The following is a 20,101-nucleotide window of genomic DNA, read 5'->3' on the forward strand; positions in this document are numbered from 1 at the left end:
AGAGACAGGGCTCCAGTAGCATCTGCTCTGTGGAGTCTGTATTTGACACTCTAGTCCACATCTTAAGTGATTAAATAAGATTATCTACCCTCAGGGTGAAGGGGACTATACACAACACAACACTCTACATCTGCACCAGACAAAGATCTTTTTGTTGCTGTTGTTGTGGTAGTTTGGACCGCATGAGCCAAAATCAAGAGAAATTAATGAGCAAAGAGAAATGAAAGGTGCTGTTGCCAGGATGCACGCCGAGAGGCCAGTACTGTGTGTGCTCACCCCTAATCAAAAACCTTAACCGCAAACATTACAGGCCAGAAATGAACTCAGCTGCTGGGCAGGACGGAGCATCCTGGAGTCAGAGAGACACCTGTCAGCACAGGATGTGTCCCTCACGGGAGACACTCACAGCGCTGGGTGTGTTTGATTTCAGGCACTCGCACACTCTCAAAAGTACGTGTGGACTAAAGAGTGTGACTAGCCAGCTAGCTAACAGCCTCTTTAATAGTGTGTCCCTATGACAACACACAAACACACACAAAGAGAAACATGGAGGTGTGATGGACAGAAGCAGACAAACAGCAGGGTGAGGAAGAGGAGATGAAGAGGGGATGAAGCAGAAGGGCAAAGAAGAAGGTCCTGAGGACAAAAGTCGCTTTCACCTGACTGGTCAGAGCTGCTGTCGGTCACCAAGCTGGAGGGGGTGGGGACAGTGCTGATTGGCTTTTGCAGCGGCGTCCAGGGCGGGTGCCACCTCTCGGTTTGGTTTTGGTGGTCTCCTGGGCTTTGAGCTTCTTCGCATGTTTGCTCCCTTTGTAGTGCGCCTCCGCCTGGCTCTACGGGGAACAACAACCACACGCACCAGTGAGGCTCAGGTACAACAGCTGCCTCTAGCATCACGGAAGACATTGTCACACACATGCACACACTTTCAGTAGCAAGCAGCGGTCCAAACAAGTAAAGTCAGATAGAAAATCGTTTTGGATATTAATGGTTAATAGTATATGCTATATATTAAACTAGTATGACAGAGGAATGTCGTACTGCACAGCTGGACTAAACTGAAGAGAAGAGGCAGACGTGAAGAGACCTCGTTCAGGGAGGAGGAGGAGGAGGAGAAGAGAGAGATTCAAGCCAGCTTCCATTAGGAGCTACTTCCATTCAGTTGTTCATTTAAGGGTAAAATGCCCACCTCAGACTTCAGGGACACACAGTGCTTATGGAGGATTAGAGAGCTTTTGAATTTCTGAGTGCCGTGGGCATTTGAGGTTCACTTTCTCGTTTTCGTAAGATCAAAGCCATCAGGTCTCTGCAGACCTGGTGATAGATTTTCACTTCAGATACAGATACTCCATTACGTCTTCTAAGTACACGTCTGAGAGATTTCTCCTGCTGCTTTGACAAGTCCACATAGATCCTGCCTGAACGCCCGTCGCACATACCAAGACACCGTGCAATTAACGTTAACATATGGGTACTAATCAACTTTTTATTCTGTAATTTATTCTGTCGTGTACATATATATATATATATGTGTGTGTGTGTGTGTGTGTGTGTGTGTGTGTGTGTGTGTGTGTGTGTGTGTGTGTGTGTGTGTGTGCGTGCATGAAATACTCTAACATGTAGTTGTGCTATAAATTATTGTAGAGGAACTGAACTTTTTAATCTTTATGAGACGTCAGAGGAGAGAAGACTGCTGAACTCTTATGTTCTGTTCACACACTGACGTTTTATAGTGTTGAAATGCTGCGTCTGAGGAGTCTGGCTGCTGAGAACTGATAAATCAGGGCTGTTTGATGGAGAATTCGGTGGCTTGACATACATTAGGTTTCATTTCTTCTGACACATTAACTGTAGCATACTGTAATGACGTTTCAGTTACAAAGTGTTCTTGGATGTGTCATATCCATTCATGTCATCAAAACAAATAAACACAAAACAAACAGGAATCACACAAACGGAGCTCCATGCAAACACTGCTGACTCCACTAAGGAGCCGAGCAGATGGAGCCTTCATCTGATTGGTCCTCTGCTTTGTGCCAGGAGCTAAAGTAACACTCTTTTAATTTCCTTTAATTAATTAAATTGATTCAGTTAACAAATTATAATAATGAATTACTGTAATGTAATTTAATAAATGTATGACTACAGTGAAGATGGCTTGGAGAAACTCCTCAATAAATCCTTTAGACATGCAGTAACTTAATAGGTAGATGCAAAAACATCATATTAGCAATAAGAGCAGGATATGGGCAACACTCGTTAGGTCCCAACGCTGAAATGTCCAGACCTGGTGCACACCATTACTGGACTCCTGTGACCTTTCACCTTCCAGTTAGTAATAAACCATGGGATACTGGCTCGTTTACTCTATACCGTCTTTGTGTTACATTGTGGATCCTGGCTGGGTGGGACCTTTATAGCCATACTGCTGTATGGAGAAGCAACATGAACCTTTAACACAAGTGAGGAGACCATGTACAAATATGAGAAAAATATTATTTTACAATAAAAAAGAGAAAGAGAGAAAAATAGAGATAGAGACAAACAGAGAGAGACAGACAGAGAGAGGGAGAGAGAGAGAGAGAACAGAGAGTGAGAAGGAGACAGAGAGAGAGGGAGAGACGGACAGAGAGAAGAAGAGAGAGAAAGAGAGAACGAGAGAGAGACAGTGAGACAGAGGGAGGGAGAGAGAGAACAGCTTCGTCATCACTGTACGTCATTATCTGTGTGTGCCAGGTTCCCCTACTACACCTGCAGCTCCAACAGGTTCCTCCACTACACCTGCAGCTCCAACAGGTTCCTCCACTACACCTGCAGCTCCAACAGGTTCCTCCACTACACCTGCAGCTTCAACAGGTTCCTCCACTACACCTGCAGCTCCAACAGGTTCCTCCACTACACCTGCAGCTCCAACAGGTTCCTCCACTACACCTGCAGCTCCAACAGGTTCCTCCACTACACCTGCAGCTCCAACAGGTTCCTCCACTACACCTGCAGCTCCAACAGGTTCCTCCACTACACCTGCAGCTCCAACAGGTTCCTCCACTACACCTGCAGCTTCAACAGGTTCCTCCACTACACCTGCAGCTCCAACAGGTTCCTCCACTACACCTGCAGCTCCAACAGGTTCCTCCACTACACCTGCAGCTCCAACAGGTTCCTCCACTACACCTGCAGCTCCAACAGGTCCCCCCACTACACCTGCAGCTCCAACAAGTCCCCCCACTACACCTGCAGCTCCATCAGCTCCCCCCACTACACCTGCAGCTCCAACACCCCCCCCCCCACTACACCTGCAGCTCCAACACCCCCCCCCCCCACTACACCTGCAGCTCCATCAGCTCCCCCCACTACACCTGCAGCTCCATCAGCTCCCCCCACTACACCTGCAGCTCCAACAAGTCCCCCCACTACACCTGCAGCTCCAACAGGTTCCTCCACTACACCTGCAGCTCCAACAGCTCCCCCCACTACACCTGCAGCTTCAACAGCTCCCCCCACTACACCTGCAGCTCCATCAGCTCCCCCCACTACACCTGCAGCTCCAACAGGTCCCCCCACTACACCTGCAGCTCCAACAGGTCCCCCCACTACACCTGCAGCTCCATCAGCTCCCCCCCCCACTACACCTGCAGCTTCAACAGCTCCCCCCACTACACCTGCAGCTCCATCAGCTCCCCCCACTACACCTGCAGCTCCAACACCCCCCCCCCCACTACACCTGCAGCTCCAACAGGTCCCCCCACTACACCTGCAGCTCCATCAGCTCCCCCCACTACACCTGCAGCTCCAACACCCCCCCCCCCCACTACACCTGCAGCTCCAACAGCTCCCCCCACTACACCTGCAGCTCCATCAGCTCCCCCCACTACACCTGCAGCTCCAACAGGTCCCCCCACTACACCTGCAGCTCCAACACCCCCCCCCCCCCATTACACCTGCAGCTCCAACAGCTCCCCCCACTACACCTGCAGCTCCAACAGCTCCCCCCACTACACCTGCAGCTCCAACAGCTCCCCCCACTACACCTGCAGCAGCACCTGAGGGAGCAGGCGTTACTATGGCAGCACACAGAGCTCACCTCCTCCTGCACAGCCACTAGCTGACATATTTACAAATCAGACACTTCTTCGTGTATCCATGCTGGGTGGGTGTGTGATCTTAAAGCGGGATTAACATGCAGGGTTGATGTGACAGTCTGTTATGTCAAGATGTTGTGTCGCAGTGTCACTGCCGCGGTTCGGGCAGCTTTCATGCCGTTTCACTGCGCTTTGAGATTCACGGCACGACGGGGTAGACCCGTCATGCTACGCATTACACAGATCATTTGCAGAGAAGATTTACAGCAAGCAGATGGAGTGAGAAAGAAAGAAAGAAAGAGAGAGAGAGAGTGAGTGAGAGCACTTGATATGAAGCTGAGCTCACAGAGCAGGGAGGGAATTAAGCCTCTTTGCTGATATTTGCATTGGTGAGCAGGGTGTAATACCAGTGCAGTCCACTAGGGCTGGGTGAGCAGCTCTCCATTTAGCCTTCAGCCACTGTGAAAGACACCTGCTGGGGACACAACCCAATCCTTCAAAATAACTGTGCAGTGAAAGAAGACACACGTGGAGGCTTCTGTGTTTCTGAATGTTTCAAGAGACAGGGGAGCGGGGACAGTACTTTGATGTCCTCCCCCCATCTGCTCCTCCAACCGTGACTCCTCCCCCTTCTGTTCCTCCTGCTGTGACTCCTCCCACCATAAGTCCTCCCACTGTAGCCCATCCCCCTATCTTCTCCTCCCACCGTGACTCCTCCTCCTATCTGCTCATCCCACCACGACTCCCCCCCATCTGCTCCTCCCACTGTGACTCCTCCTCCTATCTGCTCCTCCCACCACAACTCCTCCCACCATGACTCCCCCCCCATCTGCTCCTCCCACCACGACTCCTCCCCCCATGACTCCCCCCCCATCTGCTCCTCCCACTGTGACTCCTCCTCCTATCTGCTCCTCCCACCACGACTCCTCCCACCATGACCCCCCCCCCCCCCCCCCCCCCCCCCCATCTGCTCCTCCCACCATGACTCCTCCTATGGCAGAGATAGGCACTGCCATGCCCTGATTACTCAGGATGAGGGAGAGTGAAGATGTCTTTTGTTTAGCTTGTCTCTGTGTGTGTGTGTGTGTGTGTGTGTGTGTGTGTGTGTGTGTGTGTGTGTGTGTGTGGATTTATAAATATGAGTGAATGTATGTATGTTTGCGTGTTGTCACTGCCTCGGAAGCTTCTATCTGGGCAAAGATACAGATCATCTTATTTGAATGGGCTAATTATTCCATACGAGTTTCGTTTCATTTACGCAAGCTGTCAGAAATATTAGGCTTCTGTCATTGTCCCCAGGGTAAAGGCCTGGCCATAAAACACCCTAAACCCCCCCCCCCCCCCCCTCAAAGTACCCAAACAATTACATTATGCTGTTTTCTATCTGTCTTATTTTATCCATAACCCCCACAATAACTGCAACAATAAGTTCATAACAAAACCCCTCCAGCTTGACTCAAAGCCAATATCCATTTTCCAAGTACATATCTGAAGACAGAAGTGATATTGGTTTCTTTCACATGTCCAGTCGCTAGCATGCATTTCTTAGACTGGATGTGCAGTGGAGGGGGTTCTATGCCTGGCTTCAAAGTACAGGTCTACAGAAGATCTACAGAAGGATCTTTGAAAATGTGTAGAGTAGATCACTTTATGGTTTCAGTAGACGCTCCAGTAGTGCTCCATGATAACGACAGTGGGGATGCGTACTGGTAATTGGCCAAACTGGCTGGTCTACTGGCTGGATGGTAAATGTAGCCACCTCACCTGGTGTTCTGTATTTGATCAAATTTAGTTACGGTTGCCGTTGAAAGTAGCGAAACTTGTGGCCTCTGTGACTCATCACAGCATAACAATCTCACTATTAGGAGTTGTAGTTTTTCACAACCCACCTGCAAAGTTATTTGATTGCCTCAAACACCCACACACCTCATCCCATGGGATGAACAATTGAAACAGAGTGTGATGTTAAGTTCAAAGAGGGTAGATCTTACATAAAATATGTGTTCGAGGAGAGTGGAGGAGAGGAGAGAAGAGGAGGAAGAGGAGTGACACACCAGCGCTCTCTGTGAGGCTCTGAGTGTGTCGTGAGCGAGGGAAGTCAAACGAGCGGTGAAAACATATAGGCGTTTATTACATAAAACACTATAACGATCAACGTTAACATAACTAACTAACGTAAACTAACAGTGTACAATGACCCACGACTAAGGGAACAAACAGGAGGGTTTATATACATTACCGAGGAGAGGACAGGCTAACAGGCTAATAGGCTAACAGAGGGCAGTCTAACAAACAGGTTTTACAGCATAAAAAAAAGATCACAGTGAACAACAAATACACGCGGTGGACTGAACCACTGTGGACTGGTGCAGGGGGGGGGAGTTCCATGCCGTTACACTTCTTTTGTGTGGCTTTAACAATTATAACAACCATAATAATAAAACACTGCTGGAAACATTCATCTTAATATGAACCCAGAGTTGTTAAAATTGCTTTTATGGTAAATAAACAGCGATGCGGGTTTGGACAGTAAATTGCTCCTTTCTCAAACAGCACATTTGATATTGAGCGTGGAAATCATGAAGAGGTTTGACCTAACTGCTCATGAACCGTTAATGCCAACCACAACGAAGGTTTAACACGATCGATCTTAAACACACACGTTGTCAGTCAGTGCAGCTAGTGCAGCCAGTGCAGTCAGTGCAGCTAGTGCAGTCAGTGCAGCTAGTGCAGCTAGGGCAGTCAGGGCAGTCAGGGCAGTCAGGGCAGTCAGTGCAGCTAGTGCAGCCAGTGCAGTCAGTGCAGCTAGTGCAGCCAGTGCAGTAATATAACGCTGGACAGAGTGCGAGAGAACCCACGTGTCTTTGAACCTGTGGTCAGCGTGTTTCCGGTAACATCCTTCAGGAAGCTGTCATTTTCAGCATCTGACTGAGGCCTCCATTTAAGAGTGCGTGTTTGTACTGTACTCCTTCTGAAGCACAGTCCACTGGTGATGGAGCATAGTGCGATTAACCCCGGGGTCACGGGTTCAACTCCCAGGAAGCACACGTACTGGTACCCTGATAAACATTCAAGTCACTCTAGATAAGAGTGTGTGCCACTTTCTGTAAATGTGTTTGTAATTCTGTGCTAGGCCTCCACACAGACATTTTTCTCCCAGTGCTGGTTGTTTCAGATTCCAGCTGTCTGTGCCCTTCATCAGCTGAGGTCTAAGGATACTTCCTCTATAACTCATTATGTAGTGCTGAAGGTTAAGAGTCATGGCTCCATTTCACAAACACTCCTTATCTACTCACATTAGGCAGAGAATCAAGAGTCTCCCTTAGCTCGGAACGTGTTGAGGCTAATTAGGGTTTATAATGATAATAGTGATGCAGTGTGGGAGATGTAGGCTTGAAGCATCCATGAGACTACACCACCCATACCTCTGGATGGTTTGGGGCTATTATGACAGAAAAGGCCCCAGTCACAAGCTGGGTTTGAGGATGTTCTGTGACGGACCTCAACCTGCATCCTGCCCTGGTTCTTAGGCTATAGGATTGGATGACGACAACATAGACACAGCATGCCCTGAAGAATGGAATTAAATTACATCACAGAGCTTCTAATCCTCAACCAACACACACTCACACACACTCACACAATGGTGGCAGAATGAGAAGTGTCTAGGCTGTTATGAAACCAGATATTGAAGCTTTCTGCCCCTGTGAGTGAGAGCTAATTTGTCCATGGCTAAAAAGAAACCACCTATAGAAAAGAAGCACCAGAGTGCCTGATACACTATTAAAATCCGCTTAACACACCGTAATGGTCTCCAGTCCCTCTCCCGCTCTCTGTAAAAAAATATCATTCACACCAAGCGAGTTGCTTTTCACAAACGGAATGCCAATATGTGTTTAACCAAACAGTATCCCCGACTGACGAACATACCGGTGCCATGTGAGAGCATCATCTCCATCACTGGGTATGTTCATACACACACCGATGACAAACAGGCTGTGTGGCCCGAAACTCGCCATGAGTCTCGGAGGTGAAACTGGACGTGATCCAACCCCTCCCATGTCCTGACCAGACGCAACCAACTACACTCCCATAGTAAGTAAGTAAGTAAAATTTTATTTATATAGCACATTTAAAAACAAAGTGCTGCACAGTAAAAGAAGACATTCCCACCCAGTAATCACCCGACACAAACACAGAACAAACATTAACATTGACACAATCCTTAATCCACAGTTTGTCAGCTGCCAAATGCTAAAGAATAAAAGTGTGTTTTAAGTTTGGATTTAAAACTAGTCACAAATATGTTTTTCCATAAAACGTTACAGTATGACAAAAGTCTAACTAAAAGGGGGAGGAGAGAAAGATGACTTCTGGGCGTATCTGACCAATGGAAGACCAAAATAGGACGAGCTGGATCAGACTCCGCCCCTAGAATTCATGCACCCCAGTGACCCCTATGGCTGTTGTGTTAGTGGCCACTCAGGTGCACAGCACGGGGCAAAGTTGAGCACAGGAGATCACAATACACTTAAAAGATTTGCCACCAGGACCCCAGATGCTCTTGCAGAGGGAGGTCTACTTTGATCACAGTTTTCGCCCCAAGTGAACCTTACACACACTGCTGTGAGTAATCACAACAGCAGTGTTGAAAGACACGGCCGAGATGGAGCCGTGTTAGAGACCCACTCTCCTTTCTTCCTACCTTACACGAGCACAAAGAGAGAATGAAAGAAAAAACAGAAAAGGAGAAAAGAGAATGAGAGTGAGAGGATGAGACAGGTTAATATCTTACAGTCCCTGCAATTGATGGGACTTTCCACCATGCTGAGAAAAAGCTGGTTTCAAAATCGATAACAATCACCTAATTACGCAGCGTGGATGTGAGCGGCGGTGACGGGGAGCTGCTGCAGGAGACGTGTGCGCCTCCCCGTCCGAGCGCCTCCGCACGCCAGCCCAAACAGGTGCTCCACAGAGCTCATCTGACTGCTTCACGCTCACACACAAACCTTTTCTCAATTAGGGCTCACCGTGGGAGGCCTTGGCCAGGCTGGGCTCACTGCCACCCTACACTGTTCATCTTAAATGAAATGAGTTAATCAATGCTGAGTGAGTGTGTGGCAACACGGTGTACAGTAGGTAATTACTCTTTCTCCTCAAAAGAGACGCGCACAACAACAACAACAACAACAGGGCAGGGGTGTCGACTGCTTTACAAAACTACACACGCACACACAAACCACTGACATTTTACTGCCCGTGCAATAGATGGAGTGAGAGGCAGCAATAGAAGATAAACGAGACACATGACATGTGTTATTATGGCAAACAGCGAGATCACATGGTAAGCCTGGCAACCATGGACATGTTGCACCACCAATATGTTCATCTAACATCACAGCACTTGACCTCGGTTCTCCAGGGATAACGAGTTTTTCTCAGCCAGAGGAAAGACATCGAACGCCTTCAGAGCATGAAAAACAAAATCATAATGAGATTATCTGAAGCGAGGAGATCACAGCAGCCGTCAAGTTACTGGAGAACTTCACCGCAGTCACAGTGACATTTAGGGAAAAGCGCTAATACTCTCAGATGAATACGAGCAGAGCAGCAAACACCTACACAACAGAAAGAGATTAATAAAACATGGGGCCATACACAAACTACAACCACGAAAAGACCTCTCCAGAAAGAGAGAAAGAGGGGGAGAAAGAAGAAGGCAGAGAAGGAGAGAGGGAAAGAGGGAGAGTGAGAGGGAGAAAGAGGGGGGAGGGAGAGAGGGAAAGAGGGATAGAGGGAGAGAGGAGAGGGAGAGAGGAGAGGGAGAGAAGGAGTGAGAAAGAGGGAGATGGAGAGAGAGAAAGAGGGAGAGAGGGAGAGAGAAAGAAAGAAAGAATAGAGAGGTAGAGGGGAAAAGAAGAGAGGGATAGAGGAATAGACAAAGAGAGAGATAGATAGAGAGAGAGAGAGGGGAGGGATAGAAGGAGAGAGAGAGAGAGAGAGAGAGAGAGAGAGAGAGAGAGAGATGATATATGTAGATACATTACTTGGGCAAAGCATTAGCATAAATGATTGCACCTACCTTTCTCCCTATTATAACGAAGACTGCTAGCAATCACTACAGAGCTGTTCTGGTATCCATTAATTCAAGAGCTAGTGAGACCTCAGTAAAGCACGAAACCAAACCCTCTGACCGAGGGTCTGCCTGCAGCCAGGGCACAGCAGGGTCTGGTCCTGCTGGACCCGTGTCCTGCACATGGTCAGGGTTTCCAGATCTTTTACTCTGGCTCAAGCTCCCACGTCTGCAAACCTTCAAGCTTAAAACAGGCTTATTATCATGAAGGAACAAACACCATAAACTGCGGCTCCAACACTAATGAATGATCACCAATTAAAACCAATTAATCTAAAGTGAAACGAGTACTTTTCTCATTCAATGTCAAGCGTGTGGACCAGACGGTGAGAGGCAGACGCACACAGAGCAGGTCGGTCCCCACAAACACTCGTAGCTCCACACACACACACACACACACACACACACACAAGCGGCCAGCCAGGGATCCAGGTACTCACGTCCGAATTAAAGCGAAGCTGACAGATGTTACAGGAGATAACTTGTTTTTTCTTCGGAGGGATGGAGACTCCAAATGTGTGGTTGATCACTGCCTTCTGGACTGGATCCATCTGTTAGGAAGACAGCAAAGGAACACTCTTAGAAAGACCTGAACAGGCACAGAGCGCAAGACAGAAGTGAGAGGAAACGGGACATACAGGAGAAAAGAAAACAAAAGACAGTTAAAGAGAGGGTGAAAGAAAAACAGCTGTGAGTGAATAAGAAAACTAGAAAGCCCAGAGTGTCTAGGAATCTAAAAAGGCGAAACCCGTGCGAGGAGAAGATGCTCCGTGCGAGAGTGCAATCACTGTTCTCCTGTCGGAATTACGAGTCAGTGACCTGTGTGCAGGAACACGAGCCCCTCCCGAGATCCAGCCGACAGAAACAGATAGTCTGATTGTTTGGTGAACAAAGACAGGATGGGGGCGGAGCAAACACGCAGAGGAAACCGTTTTTGAGGAGGTGAGCTCAATCGAACGCCAGCATTGACTTCTCGTTACCCGCCTCTCACTGTAGCACAGATCAATATGAAATGACGCGAGTTAGAATGAGTTTGGGGAGAAATGGGTTTACAAAACCTCAACACAACCCACGAGACACAAACACCTCAACACAACCCACCAGCACAAACACCTCAACACAACCCACCAGCACAAACACCTCAACACAACCCACCAGCACAAACATGCAGTACAAATACCTTAACACAAACCCACAAACATATTACTGCATTACTTATTTTGAGAACTCAATTAAAACAATTGGCAAAGCGTGAAATGGCTCACGCTGTGACATGCATTTGAAAACAAGTGCTTAGAGCATTTTCACTGATACTGCATGCAAATGTTGCTCAAAGTTATGGGAGACCTGTACACACAGACGGGCTTCCAGAAGCATCTCCTTTAACCTTGGCAGCCTTGGTACATTTTCCCCTGGCCATAACGGAGGTTGAGTCCAGAATGTAACAGAGCAGCATGCGTGACAGCAGCCAAGCACAACACATCTGATCAGAGAAGAATCACTCGCAGAGGAAGAAAGAGGCAATCAGCTCACCAGACAATGGCAGCACGAACCTGGAGCAGACGCTGAGCACGAGAAACAGCAGTCACGCAAGTCTCAGAGATGAAAGTCAAAAGGAAGACAGAGGAGCAGCAGTGCCGAGAGAGAGAGAGAGAGAGAGAGAGAGAGAGAGAGAGAGAGAGAGAGAGAGAGAGAGAGAGAGAGAGAGAGAGCGAGCGAGAGAGAGAGCGAGAGAGAGAGAAGAAAAGGGAGTGAGAGAGAAAGAGAAGGAAAGGGAGAGGGAGAGAGAGAGGGAGAAAAGGAAGGGAGAGAGAGAGGGAGAGAAGGAGAGAGAGAAAGGGAGAAAAGGAAAGGGAGAGAAGGAGAGAGAGAGGGCGAGAATGAATGGGAGAGGGGAGAGAAGGAGAGGGGAGAGAAGGAGAGAGAGAGAGGGAGAGAGGAATAGGCTATGACATGTGTTGCTTCTGTAGAGAGCAGAAGGTGTCTGTGCTCTTGGCTACACATTGCTCCTCTCTCCCTCTATTACACACACAGCCACCTCTCTCTCTCTCACACACACACCCCCTACACCCACACACCTCACACACACACACACCCACCCCGCTTGCCTGCTGATCCCGAAGGTTCAGGCTGATGATTAGCTCTGAATGGCTGATGAGCGTTGGGTAAACAGGAGACTGCTGCACCTCCGTGCTGTGATGCTGTTTACACCCTGCCAGCGTCAGGAACTCGATCCATTAAGAGCACATTACCTTCCCAGCACTGCTGTCACAAACACCAGCCACTCGCTTCCCTTAACTAATAAAGCTGCTTTTAATTGGACTGTAAGCACTGGCCCGTGATGCACAGCCTATCATCTGGCAGCTGTGGAGGATTGCTACACACGCTGGCTGAGTACCGCATATGGCCTGCAGGGGGCACTAACACAGTGTTCTGCTGCAGAGAGCTGTGGGAAGCGTGGGACAGAGGAACGACCCTCGTTCAAAGCAGCTGCGTTTGCCCGGTCCGGTCCGGTCTGGTCTGGTCCAAATCCCTAGTACTGCGGTCCATGTCTTTGTTCCAGCTTGCTCCAACATTTCATCTCCTGGCACGAAAAAAAACCTGCGACATGTGTATCCAGAGCAGGGCAGTAACGTGGCCGGTCTAAGGGTGTCTGAGGACCGTTCCGGAAACCGTGCTACTGGAGTCAAGGGGCGTGGTCTGTAGAGTGAGGTGTAGAGGGACGCAACCCTAACTCTACCCTAACCCTAGCGTAATTCTACCCTAATCCTACATTAATCCTAACCTAATTCTTCCCTAACCCTACTGTAATTCTACCCTAATCCTACCATATGGGTCCCCACTAAAAGAATCACCGATTCAGTTCTCATGCCACAAGGCTTAGAAAATGTTCCTCTCATTTTTTAGTTCCTCTCTCTTTGACAACTGTAATGCTTTATGCCATGCAGTAAACCTGTCTTACATTTACATTTTATCTTTACATTTTCGGTATTTAGTTCTTATCCAGAGCGACTTACTAAAGTACTTTGCCACTTAATCATAAAATGTATTCTAATTAGAACAGTAAGAGCTCAAGTTCAAATTACCATTGAGGAATCAATGCTTATAGAGAAATATGAAATCTGTATGGGCTCTGAACTAGAAAATGAGATGAAACACCATCCAACAACACATGCTAGAGTTTCAATCCAACAACATGTGGTAGAGTTTCAGTCCAACAAACTCTACATGGTAGTTTCAGTCCAACACCACGTGCTAGTTTCAGTCCAACAACACATGCTAGATACAGTCCAACAACACATGCTAGATACAGTCCAACAACACGCGCTACAGTTTCAGTCCAACCACACATGCTAGTTTCAGTCCAACCAAATGTACTAGTTTCAGTCCAATAACACGTTACAATTTCAGTCCAACACGCGCTAGAGTTTCAGCCCAACAAAATGTGCTAGAGTCTTAGTCCAAAAACGTGTACTAGTTTCAGTCCAATAACAAGCACTACAGTTTCAATCCAGCATGTGCTAGTTTCAGTCCAACAACACATGCTAGATTCAGTCCAACAACACATGCTAGATTCAGTCCAACAACACATGCTAGATTCAGTCCAACAACACATGCTAGATTCAGTCCAACAACACATGCTAGAGTTTCAGTCCAACAACACATGCTAGAGTTTCAGTCCAACAACACATGCTAGAGTTTCAGTCCAACAACACATGCTAGAGTTTCAGTCCAACAACACATGCTAGAGTTTCAGTCCAACAACACGTGCTACAGGGATGCCAACTTTCAAGATCAGTCCAACAACGCGTGCTAGTTTCAGTCCAACAATGCGTGCTAGTTTCAGTCCAACAACATGTGCTAGAGTTTAGGTTACCCCATAAAACTGGTTAGAGTTTAAGTTATCCAACAATAGCATGAATATCATGGATGTGTCAATGGTCATTAAATATTCCACAAATAGAAGAGTCTGTGTCTGTATGGGCCTCAGAAAGAGGGCGTAACCAGTGTGGGAGGAATGTGTCTTTACTGTCAGTTACCTACTGCTGTTGTTAAATGTTCTATACAAATAGAATTAACTTGAAGTAATGGGTATTACAAATTACTTTCAAACCACAATGATCTGGAATTAAAAATCTCCGACACACACACGAGAGGGGTGCTCCATGGACACACAAACACACACACACACACACGAGAGGGGTGCTCCGTGGATCTGCTACAGACAGCCAGCATAAGTGACTGTTTTATCGCCTCCAGTCTGCCAGCAGCAGACGCCTCAGCTCAAGCACACAGCCTGGAGCTCAGGGACCGACGTCACCCGTCACTGCAATGCTTCATGACATTACCCTGATGAGAAGAATCAGGAAAAATCAGACAGAAGGCAAGAAACCAAGAGAGAGAGTGAGAGAGAGAGTGAGAGAGAGAGAGAGAGAGAGAGAGAGTGTGATGGGGGGAGGGTGTGCTCTACAGCCTGTCGAACCAATGAATCTTCAGCCCAGATCCACGTCAGGTGCTTCTCCGTTACCGACATACGATTCACACAACCAATCCAAGTTCTGACATCAGCAGCGTTCCACGACAACACGCCGCTGGCGAGAGAGAACCGTGAAGGGGTCGTGCGAGAAAAGTCAAGATACATTTAAGAAAAAGGCTGAGAGAGAGTGAGAGACAGACAGAGACAGGGAGACAGATATACGGAGAGGTAGAGACAGGGCGAGGCAGTGTGGAAGGTAGAGAGTTTTGTGTGTTTTTGGGAGCTCATTCCGTACATAGAGAAAGACATAACCAGGGCTTCATTTCGAGATGTTCGTCTCCAATCTTCCCTGACTGACGACACTAAGCACTCACACTTCAGTTTAAACAATCACACACCTTCGATTGTTCTTTAGACACTCACACTCACTTCAGAGTGTCAGTTCTTTGCAATCTGGCAACAGCACTATACACCACACACTCCACACTGGACATGCCAGACACAATAAACGGGCTCTCTCTCCATTTCACTACCCATTCTTCCAAGTGGCTTCATCACAGAGCTTCAGTGCCAGTTTTTACCCTAATGGCCAATGTAACCTGGTAACTGGTGTAACTGGGGAGTGGAGAACTATGTCGTCTTTGGTTCTGAGTGATGTCCAAGCGTGTTTCTGATAATATTGATTTTATCCAGAGCTGAGAGTTTGTGTGTGTGTGTGAGTGAGTGAGTGAGTGAGTGAGTGAGTGAGTGAGTGACCACTACAGTCGTGTTCACATCATCCCTCATCGTAGCACTCTGTTCATGCGTAAAATCATCAGTGAGTGTTGATAAACGACTTTCTCTCCTCCGGCTGGATGGCCCATGACAGTGAGAGCATCAGACTCTCTCTCCATATACTGTTAGAAAACAAAGGTAAGAGAAGCCATGAGCCTGCATGGAAGCCCCTCCTCCGTCTGCTCCCCTCCTCCGTCTGCTCCCCTCCTGTCTGTCCTCTCCTCCGTCTGCTCCCCTCCTGTCTGTCCTCTCCTCTGTCTGCTCCTCTTACAACTGTTATTATTAGTTAGATTGTGAAACAGCCGGCTGCAATTTACTGCTAAATGTAGTTTACTAAAAGTAGTCTACTGGTCTATAGTTCACGTTTCTTGATTTATTTTTACATGAATACATTAGGAAGGTGGGAGGCATTGGAGCTCCTCACGCCCTCTGAAGCCCTCTAAAGCCCCCTCATGCCACCTTATGCCCCTTACACCCCACACGCCCATCACGCCCGACTTACTGCAAAAAAGTGAAAAAAAAACTGTCCCACAAAAAGCGGTCTGATTTAAGAAGGGAATGCATGAGAGAAAATAAATTATTTAAGTGTAGAATAATTTCAGTGATAAAAATATCATGAACTGATTAGACTTTGCTTCAAATAAACAGGACTGTTAAAAGAAATTAAGTAGAATCTTGCATGCTAAAAAAACACATATCTCAGAAAAATCTGGCATGTCTACTTCACATCCATATTCCTTCCAGCTAATCAATAGTTTACCGCTGTCAAAGGAGTTCTTCATGTTACAGACCACCACTAAGCCAGAACGTACTTCTAGAAAGTGCCTTCAAACGCCTTTGGGTTTTTCCAAATATTGTATTTCTAGAGTATATATAGATTACATAATCTTCATTTATTTCTTGTTGCTATTTCTTGTTGCTATGCAGGTAATTTGAAAGTCAAAGAGAAAACGAAGCAGACATTAAGTAATGTTTAAAAGAATCAGCAGTGATGGTTTAATGCGTTCAAGGCCCACAGCAAATTCCTGCAATCAGATGCATCAGTACTGTAATCATCTCTTGCCTGGAATGTTGTTAACAACAACAGTGATTAACTTGGCTCAGAAAAAAAATACTTCAATTTGGCGGCGTAACAGAAAGGCCGTATAATTATGTTGGTTTTGTAGTGGGGTGATTTCGGCTCACAGCAACACTTGATTTGTGCCGACGGCTAAGAAGCAATTATGACAGGGTCAGCTACATGTTGCCTTTTTACTTGTGGATTGGGGTTGGGGGCCATTCAACACAGGACAGCAGTGAAGTCCCTGAGTGTTAGCAACGCTGACAGCAGTCCCTGACCAAACGCGGGGCGTCCACGGACCGCTGTAGGGAGACGTTTCGTAATGAGTCAGTACAAGACAAACACACACACACACACACACACACACACACACACACACACAGAGAAAGAATGAAAACAGAGTTCCAGTAATTGACTAAGAGAAACAGAGAGGGAATGGGAATTAGAGTGAGTGAAAGAGTTGGAAGGCAAGAGAAAGAAAGAGAGAGTAAATGTGAAAGCAGCTCTGAGAGCTGAATGTCCTTTATCCAGCCAGCGGTAGTCTGGAAGTGCAGCGGTACAAACCCGCTAACACAGGGAGTTAATCACCCACTACATCACAACACGCTGACAACATCCTGCACCGTATGTCCACCATTCCAGTCCAAAGGAGGCTTTTACACACCCGCTTTGCTTTCAAAGCTTCTCGGATCATTTAAAGCCAAATCACTGTTGCTTTTATCTTCATCTTTCCATGCCGGAACTGGAACGTCCTGGACTTGAACATCTCCACCCTCAACGCAGCACTGACAGGTCTGAGAACCCACAGCTCTGGTAGACCTCGGAGGATGACAGAGGAGTGAAGTGCTGTGAAACAGTGCTGTCTCTCTGAAGAGGGTTTACCGTCACTCATAATCACACCTTATAGAAAACAATGGGCCCGAATTCAAATGAACAACTGCTCAAGGTAAACAGACTGAAGCTCAGAGAAAAGTGTTTGCCTTTTTTAACAACATACTACAGCAAATTTTCATAGACAGATTATTAAGAAAAATGCATTTTAAACACAATGTGTAAACCACCATGATGTTGACAAAGATATGTATACAATATATATCACATGCCCATTTTTGAGTTACTTGAGGTTAAGTTGGCTTGTGAAAGTTACAATGAGTCCAAACATCTTTAACTTCACCCAAGAAAACTGAAAAAATTGTGCGATAGAGAAAGAGAGAAAGGGGGGGTGTGTGTTGGAGAATGGCGTTAAAGAAAACAAACTGGGTGTGTCTGACTTCTTTCACCATTTCAGATCAAATGCAGCTCCTCTACTGCGTCTGCCTCTGGACAGATAAAAGCACAAATCGATTTCATTCCCCCTGGTTTGGGGGGGGGGGGGGGGGGGGTGTAGAGTAGCAATCAACAGCTGAAGGGTGACACCTCTGGCTTTCCGTCATATGAACACACAAACAAAGAAGATGGACATACACGGGCACATATACGGGCACATACACGGGCGTATACAGGCATATATGGGCACGTAGGCACACATGGGCACACACACTTCTCACTGCACTACTGCTAACTGTGCCAATGTTTCCCATATAGCAGCTCTTGCCCTACTTAGTCAACCGGTAAACAAACATTACAAACTCCGTCCTGACGGTCAGACGAGGAGAACAGACAGTGGGCTCCACGCTCCATTTACACTCAAACAAGTAAAGGAATGAGAGAATAGTGACAGTGAGAGAGAGAGAGAGAGAGAGATGGAGCACATGGTTGAATAGGGGTGGATGAATATTGACTATGTGTACTTTACCGAGGGCGGATGAATACGTGCAGTTTTCTGCGCTGAGGGCGGATGAATACATGTGGCTGGGCTTACCGTGCTGAAATTGGCAAAGAGCCCAACAGGCGTGGAGCTGTCCACTGGGAAAGGCATGAAGGACTTCATGTCCAGGGTGGACTGCATCATTAGTGGAGGGGTCCGCACAAGCGTGGGGAGGGTGTTGCTATGGCAGGAACTTCCTGTGCAGAAAGAGAGAGAGAGAAAAGAAAGATGAAGCTTATTATTAATTATCTTATTATCTCCACAAAAAGGGTCTCTCTCTCTCACTCGCATACACACACACACACACACACACACACACACACACACACACACACACACACACACACACACACACACACAGTCATGTATATTTAACTGACAGAAAGTCTCCAAAAGGAATAAGAACAGTAGAGGATCAGATATAGTGAAGAAGCAGACAGCAATCAATGGGAAGTTCTATCCGTCTTCCTCAAATGAAGCCCAAAGCTTTAAAAAACTAATAGGAGAGAAAGAGAGAGGGAGAGGGGCAGAGAGAGAGAAAGAGGAACAGAGAGAGAGAGGGGAGAGACAGAGAAAGAGGGGGGAGACAGACAGAAGGAGAGAGAGAGACAACAGAAATAGTAGGGGACACTCATGCCAATACAAGTCAAAAAGCTGTTTACAGTCAGTCTGTGATTGGGCCACTGAGATCTACATTCCGTCGTGTTCTGCCCAAAGTGCAGGACGTTGATCTCCTGAGCATCATCCTCATCACACGCCTTCATCACAACACCATGACCAATTAGGCAGGGCGTCATGGAGACAGGTACAGTGTTCTGGATGCTATAAATACAACCCGTTTAATCCCACAGCCTCAGAATGCACCATGGGAACTGAAGGAACCTGTGGAAACGCAGGACACGCCGCACCACTGCTCTTCATTTCACCGTTTCTTTACAGCTATAAACGTTTTCATTTCTGCTTTTGTCTCAACAGTTTCTACCTGTTTTGTGCACAACTGCATGGTGATGTCTGCCGTGTCTACAACACACAGGACAAAAGATCTCCAAAATTCCCAGAGGTGTACGAGTTAGCCAGAACACACGTGATCTGCAGAGGTGTACGGGTTAGCCAGAACACACGTGATCTGCAGAGGTGTACGGGTTAGCCAGAACACACGTGATCTGCAGAGGTGTACGAGTTAGCCAGAACACACGTGATCTGCAGAGGTGTACGGGTTAGCCAGAACACACGTGGTCTGCAGAGGTGTACGAGTTAGCCAGAACACACGTGGTCTGCAGAGGTGTACGAGTTAGCCAGAACACACGTGATCTGCAGAGGTGTACGAGTTAGCCAGAACACACGTGATCTGCAGAGGTGTACGAGTTAGCCAGAACACACGTGATCTGCAGAGGTGTACGAGTTAGCCAGAACACACGTGATCTGCAGAGGTGTACGAGTTAGCCAGAACACACGTGATCTGCAGAGGTGTACGAGTTAGCCAGAACACACGTGGTCTGCAGAGGTGTACGAGTTAGCCAGAACACACGTGATCTGCAGAGGTGTACGGGTTAGCCAGAACACACGTGATCTGCAGAGGTGTACGGGTTAGCCAGAACACACGTGGTCTGCAGAGGTGTACGGGTTAGCCAGAACACACGTGATCTGCAGAGGTGTACGAGTTAGCCAGAACACACGTGATCTGCAGAGGTGTACGGGTTAGCCAGAACACACGTGATCGCACTGACATTGCAGACACGGACCTTCCAGTTTTCTTCCTGCAAATGTCACC

The 20,101-nt window shown here is 47.3% G+C and overlaps 1 protein-coding gene across 1 annotated transcript in view; it reads right to left on the bottom strand.

Moving 5' to 3' along the window:
• znf385b (zinc finger protein 385B) overlaps positions 1-20,101 on the bottom strand; it is a 94,199-nt gene that overhangs the window by 7,814 nt on the left and 66,284 nt on the right. The window contains 4 exon segments of the mRNA XM_077002326.1: positions 645-723; positions 726-833; positions 10,653-10,763; positions 18,385-18,527. Coding sequence (XP_076858441.1) covers positions 645-723; positions 726-833; positions 10,653-10,763; positions 18,385-18,527 — 441 coding nt within the window.

This window comes from Brachyhypopomus gauderio, chromosome 4 (genome assembly GCF_052324685.1).
Source record: "Brachyhypopomus gauderio isolate BG-103 chromosome 4, BGAUD_0.2, whole genome shotgun sequence".
Lineage (NCBI taxonomy): Eukaryota > Metazoa > Chordata > Actinopteri > Gymnotiformes > Hypopomidae > Brachyhypopomus > Brachyhypopomus gauderio.